The sequence below is a fragment of the Amborella trichopoda genome, chromosome 1 (genome assembly GCF_054954075.1).
Source record: "Amborella trichopoda isolate Santa Cruz 75 chromosome 1, AtrichopodaSantaCruz75HAP2 v2.0, whole genome shotgun sequence".
Lineage (NCBI taxonomy): Eukaryota > Viridiplantae > Streptophyta > Magnoliopsida > Amborellales > Amborellaceae > Amborella > Amborella trichopoda.
Window position 1 is genome coordinate 52,443,196 of NC_142336.1, and position 8,734 is coordinate 52,451,929.

Here is an 8,734-nt window from a genome sequence, read left to right on the forward strand (position 1 = left end):
ATCCTTGTGGAATAGCCTCAAATTCGATGTTCTACTTTTGTATGCCTTATTCTCCAAGAAAAACACCGAAAAGGAATAATGGATCCTTATTCTCATAAAATTGACTAATATATCCTCTACTTATTCTAATTGAAAATGTTTTTATGTGATCCCAACAATGTATAAGTTATATACGTTCTCACTTCTTAGTCCTTCGATTTGAATCAAACATCTACGATTGTTCATACCACAATGTCACATCAAACAAAGTTTTATTTTTTATTTTTTTTACAAAATATTTTTATATGAAAATTTGCCCGTCCCATCAGAAAAATAAGGTAAACTTGGAAATAATAAAACATAAATATTTTACATAAAAATAAATGACAAAAATGTCTCTACAATTTTCAGGGGTATTTTAGTCATTTTCATCACCTAAAATATTTTTATTATGTGTGTCCTTGTTAGATCTATGCATGCCACAAATTTTGCTTCAAAATTATTTGTAGAATAAAATAAAAAATAAAATACTATGAGCCATTTGATCTAGATCTGACGGTTTAAGTGCCAGCTTGTGATGTTATGATTCGAGTTATCTCAGCCATCTACCCAGACCAAGGGTCACATATACTATATAGGTAAGTAGGTTCTCCCTCCCATTTCTAAAGGACTTCATACTTCCAACATGCAACATCATGAGGTGCAAAATTTACCTCAATTCCATTATAGGGACATCACAAAATGGACATGCTGCTGCAAATAGTCACACGGCCTTACCAAAATCCCACCTCATTTATATATGGTATTGTTTATAAAGAGATTATTTACTTTTTGTATAAGAAGGTCATAATCATTTTTGTCCTTTAGATTTTAAAATGAGTGGTGGTAAGAGTGTTATTGGTTAGACACAAAGTTTCAAAAAAAAACTAGAACTTTGTGACTCACCAATTTGACATCTAATGAGTATGAATAGTTGTGACGTCATCTTACAAAAGATATTTGTAGGCCATCCCTTATATATTCTTTATTTTCTTAATAATAAATTGAGCTAATTCTTCTTGTAGCTCTCTCAAAACAAGTAAAGCCTCGCCTCATAACTCATCGAAAATTGCAAGTCAAGTGTTGAAAAACTTTAAAATCGATCATCTCGGCTTGAACATTATGGTTGTGAAAAAATTAGGATTTTTAATTGTAAAAATAGTGTATAGTGCAACAAATCATTCAGACAGTCCATTTCGTATTAAAATTAGTCTTCACAAATCCTCAAGATCTCTATCATTTTTTTGGTTTCAAAATTAACTGTAAGTAGAAATTAATTTTAGAGCCATCATGAATATTTTCGAATGCCGAAATTGCTTTCTAGATGAGGAGTTGAGGTGAAGCTTTATTTTGTTTTCATAAAGCCTATGCCTTATAAAAAGTTCATAAGGAAGTAAAAGGGTAAAAGCAATTCAAGTTGAGGGTGTATTTTAGTATCGTAGGAGGTGAGGTACCCATGGGATTTCTTGAGAAATAAGGCATGTTTACCTCAACAGCTGGAAATTCATAGGGAGACTATTATAGTAATAAATAATCTCCCCCTAAAAAACAAAAATAAGGGGTAGTTTGGACATTATCGCTTGACCGAGGTCGGTCAGATAGCCGTGTTGGAACGGCAGCAGCGGTCTCTTGCGCGTAAGTAACTGCTCATTCAAAGGGCAAATCCGTAACTTTACCGCCAAATACCCCAATCTCGATATTCCGAGAATTCAACAGGGTTACTATAATCATTTTTCAATTCCTCTCTTACGAGAACCGAAGGCCCCCTCAAAACTGGCGGCGTCGGTAAACAATTTGCCGCCACACCGCCAAAACAGAGGGCGCATAAATACCTTCAAATATCCATTTTTGCCCTCTGTTCTGGTTCAAAGCTCGATCTCTTTCTAGATGTTTTGAGAGGGAAACCAGAACCAAATCGCAGGGATTTCTGAAGTTGAATGCTCTTCAAAGGTTGGTCTCTTCTCCCTATTTGTATTTAATTCTTCTTTCTGCTCAATTTGAGCCGAGTTTCTGGATTTTTGGCTCCGAAATTGATATCTTCTTTTCTCTTCTGTTGTTGTGATTCTTATGTGAATATTTTGGCCCTAATTTGCGGAATTAGGGTTCTCATTGGAGGCATTAAGATACGTTTCTGTGGAAATTGATTGGTATGTGTTGATATGAGGATTTTACTGTTTCATTGATTTTTGCCTGGTTGTTTTGCTTCTAATCGTATATGAAATGAGAATAAGGGGAATTCGGGTGAATTGATGCTCTGTATGTTGATTTGATTATCTTGAGAGAAATTTGTGGTTTAAAGAAGCTAAATGTAGTTGGCTTGCTGCTTTAGTTATCTTCAGATTCCAAGGATACGATGGTTGATGTTATCATGTATATCTGTCTTTAATTTGTGTTGAGGTTGAAGGAAAGCGGAATTGGCGTGAGCAACTGTTTGGTTGGTTATTACAGTTATTTGGAATGGCGGGGTCAGAGGATTAGCTCTTCTGACTATATTTTGTTCTTAATATTTTAGGTTTAGATTTCAAGTAGTGAGATTGTTGTGAATAAGTGCTCTGGTGATCATTTCTGGTTTAGTGGATATAAAGGCAAGAAGCCTGGGTATAAACATGCTGGCACGTCAGGCAATAAATTCGCGGTGCTTGGATCCCAGGCTCAAGTCGTTCCAACTCAAGGGCAAGGGGATCTTTCCCCTCTGAGCTATCCAAAAAAAAAAAAGGAGAAAAAGAAATTTAAAAGGTTAACATGTTCAAAAAACAAGTTTGTCGATCGCTAGAATTGATCCCAACTCTTAAGTTTGTTCGGTAAGTGTCAATTAATGGTTCTTGGATTGAATTTTCTGATTTAGTAGCAGTTCTTATTACTACTGACAGTTAGTGCGAATTAGTTTTAGTGTTTTGATTGGTCTCTTGATGACTTTGATGTCCTTCTGGATTGAAGTCGAATGTTTTGTCAAGGAAAACAAGGATCTGTATATTTCTTTCAGGTTATTCATTACATCCCATTCTGCATATCTAAGCAGAACACAATATCAATTACAGATGATTAGTATTCAGCTTCTTGATCTTCAATTGTGAAAGACTTGAAAGTAATTAGAATTTGGATTATGTTCTGGATATTTTACTCCTGAAGCTCTAAATTTGAAGTACAACAAATTGAGGAGATTCGAGGAGATTCATATTTACTTATTCTTTTAACCAGTGTTCCTCCAGTGAGATCAAGGAGATCAAGATGAACTTCAAACATCTTTGGTATTAGATCAAGATAAACTGATATTCAAACATCTTTGGTAGTAAGTATATAATATCATGAGTTAGTGTAATTTCATCTTGGAGACTGGAAGAATGATGCGAATTTGCATTCAACTTCTTTAGCAAGCATATTAGAGTTAGCTTAAGGAGTTTTCATTTGTTAATTTGATATCGATTGAAAAGTTGAGAAGGAGCTTTAAGTTGGTACCCACTTGTATTGGTTACTTGAGTCTGAAGTTTTGTAAATCCACTCAGGCTCACTTTGATCCTAGCTTATTCTTTGTTGTCTTGTCTGAATTTTGCTAGATACGAGCGTCAAAGACATAAAAGGAGGATGGAAAAGGTTTCTTCAGTGATGACAATTCCTAGAGTTTATTTGCCTGTTGATTACACAGATAATATGGCTTCATTCGGTAACCCTAATTATAAAACAGGAGGCAATTGTGGGGATATTACTTTGGGGTTTCGCTTCTTTGGAGATGAGTTGATTGAGTTGAAGAAGGGAGACGAAGAACATTGCTTTGTTCAAGGCCGATTTTATTCAGGTCTAGGGTTTCTCATGAGTTACACTGGTGTTGTGAGTATTCACAAAATTTCTCATTCTAGTTTTTCAGGACAGGCTAGATTGCAAGCATTTTCTTTGTATTCGGATGCCATTGCTAAGAAGTGTGGAGGTGATGCCAATATCAGATATGCTTGGCATGGCTCCGGTAAAGATGGGGTTTCCCAAGTTATACTTCATGGTTTTGGTCTTTGCAATAGACCTGAAGGCAAAGGAGCCAATGGTGTTGGGATATACCTTTCACCCGAGGGTTCATCCATTGACAGGTACTTCATGAATCTTGGGATGTGTATAATCAATTGTATAGGTTTGGAAATTAGGTTTTTACGATTGCGATTAACCGGAATGGTTGATCTGTTTCTTATTTATTTTAATATTTAGTTCATAAAATTTCTTTTCTATGCATCTCTTATTGGTTTTTTAGCTCGTAATGATCTAAGACTAGGGCTAGCAATGGGCGGGGCTGCCTGGACCAGCCCGTTAGATCGGTCTGGTCCCAAAAAAAGTAGAGCTTGGTCCATATAATTGTGACCCGAGGGCTGGGCTAGGGTTAGTGTTGGCCTGATTCGGCCCAGCCCAATCCTATTTTGTTTTGCCTTTTTTTTTTTACTTCATTTATTTTGGCCTGGCCCCGGCCCAGACTAGACTAAGGCTGGCCCGATGGGACATGGGCCGGGCCAGCTGGCCCAGCCCCTTGCCACACGTATTGCCACTTTTACCTGAGACACTTTATGTGACTTAGTTCGAGTAAAAATTAGATATCAATATTTGCATGTACATTTATAACATGTTTTTACATATACATCTTATAGCTAAGGGCATGTGCAGCACACAATGCTCCAGCTTAGATAGAAAATTTTTGTTTTGGAATATTTTATTTAATTAGAGAATTAATATTTTATCTTTAACTCTAGGGATCTTTATTGATAGATACTTTTTAATTCATTCTATATTATTTGGCTTGGGGAAGTCAATTTTCCCATTTGATTTTTACTTAATTTTTTCAGATTTAATTGTATTACCTGAATTCCAATTATTTTTTAATGCCTTTCTAACATTGATAAGCTATTTAAGTGAGGTAAATACCTAGTTGTTTGATAGGAATATCTGCCTATTTTTGTGAGATTTCTTATTTGTACTTGATAGAATTGAAAGAGAAGATTTAGAAGAATTGAAGGGAATTAAAATGGTTCTTTTGTTGTGGGTTCCTATTTCAGTAGGAACTCTTCTTAAAGAGATTTTTGGAGGTAGAGGATTTCCCAAATCTTTGAGAAAGATTCTCGGAAAATTGGAGGGGAAAAGGACTTACGGAGAGGATTCGGAATTGACAACCCTATTTATTCTTCCTCAGTAAAATAAAATATGTGTCTTATATGTGATTAGATTTGCAGTCATATGGTCGTACATACATATAACTCTTTATACATACGCAACATAAATAAGTTATTCAGACCCACAACATAACACACACAATCTTTAAATATGTCAGCATGCGTAACTGCAGTAACTATTTCTGTGTGCTCACTTCTATGTTCATGTGCGTGAATCAATACATACTAGGGATATTAGCATTTATGCATGGATTCAACGTTTGTCTTGGTATATTATATTTTCTCATGTTATTGCCTCCTGGATATACATGCCTAACTGTTGTAGTGGGTTTTCAATTTTACTGAAGCTTTAACTAAAAATAGAGCTTTAATTTTCTGCCTAATTTTCAGTTTGGTGTACTCCAATGTCGATGACGATGGCCAGCAACACATGTTACTTTGTCGCGTTATTATGGGAAATATGGAGCTAGTCCCAACTGGGTCAGAGCAATTCCATCCCAGTTCTGAAGAATTCGATTCAGGGGTGGATAATCCAATCACCCCATCAAGATATATTGTCTGGAGCACACATATGAACACTCATATATTGCCAGAATATGTAGTGAGCTTCAAGGTTTCTCATCCTCACTTGACAAGTAAGTGGTTTACTCGGGAATTGATCTTACTTTAGCTGTTTCTGTTCATTCTTATAATTCAGAAATTTGGATACCTTTATCTATACGAATTTTATGGAATTGTTTATGGAAGTTTATATTGACTCTAGTATTTTGAATGTTGTGCTTCAGAATTACTCTCTTTGAGGAATTGGAAAGCAGACTCCATGGAAAGTTTGATTGCTTCAAATCCTCACGTTTTTGGAAATTCACCTGGAAAATGGATGCAACTTCAGCAAAAGGTGAATATCATTTCTAACTGATTCTTGACTGTTCTCCTAGAGCTTTGAATTCATGTATTTGACACCCTCCAATTTGCATTTGCCGCCTCATATTGATCATGGAAACTTTGCATGACTCCAATTGATTCTAATTGTTGTTTGTTCTTGCTAATCAGAAACCAGCAAAAGTGCCATTTGTGGTTGCTCACCATGTGAAGGGGGAGAGTGCTGCAAGAAAACCAAGTTCTGCTTGGATGCCGTTTCCAAGGTTGATCTCTGTACTTGCAGGGATCTTACCACCTTCCAGTATCAGCCTGATTGAGAAATATCACACTAGTTACTTGGTAGTTTTATATCCTTACTCTCTTTTGATCGACTATCTTTATTCTTAACTCAATCTTATTCGAATACTAAAAATTTCAGGAGAAGAGAATTACGAGGGAGTGCATGATCAAGAAAGTGAGACAAATTGCTGGAGACAAGGTGCTTGTTGCAGCCATCAAGTCTTACCGGTCTAAGGTATGCAGTTCTGTTAATATAAAGATTTGGTCTGGACGCTCCAGATTGCTCTTGCTCTTAAACCACTTGGCCACTTATCAGTATGAAGATCATCGTTCGATACTGTGTGATGAGACATTGTATGCTATGTGTCCATCACCTTGAAAGTTCATGAGAAATATTATACCTCACGAGAAATGTTATGTGGTGATATTACTCTTAAAATATTTCTCAGAACTGTATTGTACTGGCAGACCTGGGTGAGCAAAGTAGGGGGCCTGTGACCGTCCATCCCATTCAGGGCCAGGGAACTATTCATTCCTCTCGGGGTCTCGCGTGTCCTGGGTTTCAGACATGGATACCTAAATATACTGCTTTGACATAGCCAGATGAGAGAGAGAGAGAGAGAGAGAGAGAGAGAGAGAGAGAGAGACTTTATTTTTGTCATTCCATTTTCTTGAATTTGTAATTTGGGCCTTATCTCTGTGATGCATGACTACCTGCCGTAAATTTTGTAACTTTTTTTTAAATCTCATTGCATTTTTCTTGAATTTATAATTTGGGCCTTATCTCTGTAAGTGTATTAAGAAAAACTATCCTACACTTTTCAATGTTTGAATGCTTGCAATCTCACGAATTGTTCGGTTTTTGTTTCTCTTTTTGTGGATCAGCAATTAAAAGAGTTGGCACATCAGAGAACTCCATTTCCAAGGCAGAGTAACTCAACCGATCCTGGTTCTTGTACAAGTGAGAACACAATCTCCACCGCGGACTCCAGAACCCATTAATCATGCCTTTGCTTTTGCTTACTGACCTTAGACCAAAGAGAAGTAGATCAATTTCCAAGGGATCCACTGCATTTTCTTTTCATATAAGCGAACCTTTTTCGGTGTTTCTCTTGCTCAATTTTTTAACATCTTTCACTAAGGTTGCTGTTGGAACCTTTTGTTAAAGGAAGTTTAGTGAGTTGGGGTGTGTCTGTGTGTGGGTGTGGGTGTGGGTGTGGGTGTGGGTGTGGGTGTGGATGTGTATGAGTGTGAGTGTGTGTGTTAATACATGATGTATCAGTTCAGAAGTTGTTGAAGCAATGGGAGTTGGTGTTTGTTGGATCTCCTCGACCATGTAACCCCTATACCCTGTGTTGATATGGCAAAAGAAACTTGAAATTGTACATGAAGTGCTCACCTTGGTTGAGGAAAAATGGGAATGTTAAGGCCAATTATTGTCAAAATAATCACACGTTGATGATACCTCATGAAAGGCCTTTGTTTAAATAGCCCAAATCAGTTGTCTTCCAACCAATGGATCAAATCGAAGTCATGCTCGTTTTGGAAAAGTTGAGCAGTCCTTTTGTTGATCGAATCCTGACTCATACATCGTATATTAATGCATGGTATAAGTCAACGAAAAAGCAAATAGAGAACCATGGTGATCAATTTGGAAAAGGCTTTTATCTTGAAGCAATGTGTAAACCATTGCACTGGTGGATCAAACCAATCACCCAGTGGTTCCGACTTGGCACGTCGGTTTGGCAATTCATGGTGTTAAAAAGCTGCAAATAAATTTTGGAGGAAAAAAAGCCAATAAAAAAAAAGAAGGAAAAAAGAAAAAGATAGATCCAAAGGAAAAACAACTAGTTTCATTAAAAAAGTATGCATTTGAATTGGAATAAAATATTGAGCTCAAAATGAGAAAACTAATGTTTCATCTTCTGATCTTATCTGAAACCAGCTGTAGTCCAAAAATTCAGATCTTACCGAGCGGTTTAAAAAAAGATGAAAATCTTGTCCTCTTGAGAAAAGAATAAAGAAAGGGGACTGATCTAACGAAAAAGGAAAAACTCACAATTGATTTAGATTTTTTTTTTACTACAAAGTTTTATTAGGTATTTTGCAGAAATATTGAAATAACGGTTGTAAGTTTATGAAAACAAATTAAATTGGCCGAATTGGAAAAGAACTGGCCGCTCCGCTAGCAGGCCCAAGCCTTGGGAAGCGGCCCAGAGTAGCCTATCAGCTTGTAAACTCTTGGTCCCATGCATCGTCCATGAATGGAGGATACGTCTCCTTTCCATACTTTTTTATATTCTTTGGAGTGCGAATTGACAGTTGAAGAGTACCATATAAAACCAAAGAACCATGAGTTCTTGATTAACAGTTGCTAATCAATATTCTTTTTTCTTTTCTTTGAAAAATTAGCTAAT

The 8,734-nt window shown here is 36.5% G+C and overlaps 1 protein-coding gene across 12 annotated transcripts; it reads left to right on the top strand.

Moving 5' to 3' along the window:
• Positions 1-1,593: 1,593 nt before the first annotated feature.
• LOC18434874 (putative inactive poly [ADP-ribose] polymerase SRO2) lies at positions 1,594-7,702 on the top strand. 12 transcript variants are annotated; one of them, XM_088872865.1, is made up of 10 exons: positions 1,815-1,968; positions 2,120-2,165; positions 2,416-2,819; positions 3,217-3,307; positions 3,573-4,094; positions 5,550-5,794; positions 5,945-6,054; positions 6,210-6,377; positions 6,457-6,552; positions 7,203-7,702. In XM_088872865.1, the coding sequence occupies exons 5-10, from the start codon at positions 3,601-3,603 to the stop codon at positions 7,317-7,319; spliced, it is 1,230 nt and encodes a 409-aa protein (XP_088728991.1). In that variant the 5' UTR covers positions 1,815-1,968; positions 2,120-2,165; positions 2,416-2,819; positions 3,217-3,307; positions 3,573-3,600; the 3' UTR covers positions 7,320-7,702. The 12 variants fall into 12 exon arrangements, 7 of the variants coding, with proteins under 7 accessions (XP_006844999.1, XP_088729032.1, XP_020523291.1 ...); XR_016060003.1 differs by having other exon boundaries at positions 1,876-1,968; positions 6,210-6,301; XR_016060002.1 differs by having other exon boundaries at positions 1,875-1,968; positions 2,416-3,307; positions 6,210-6,301.
• The last annotated feature ends 1,032 nt before the right edge of the window (positions 7,703-8,734 follow it).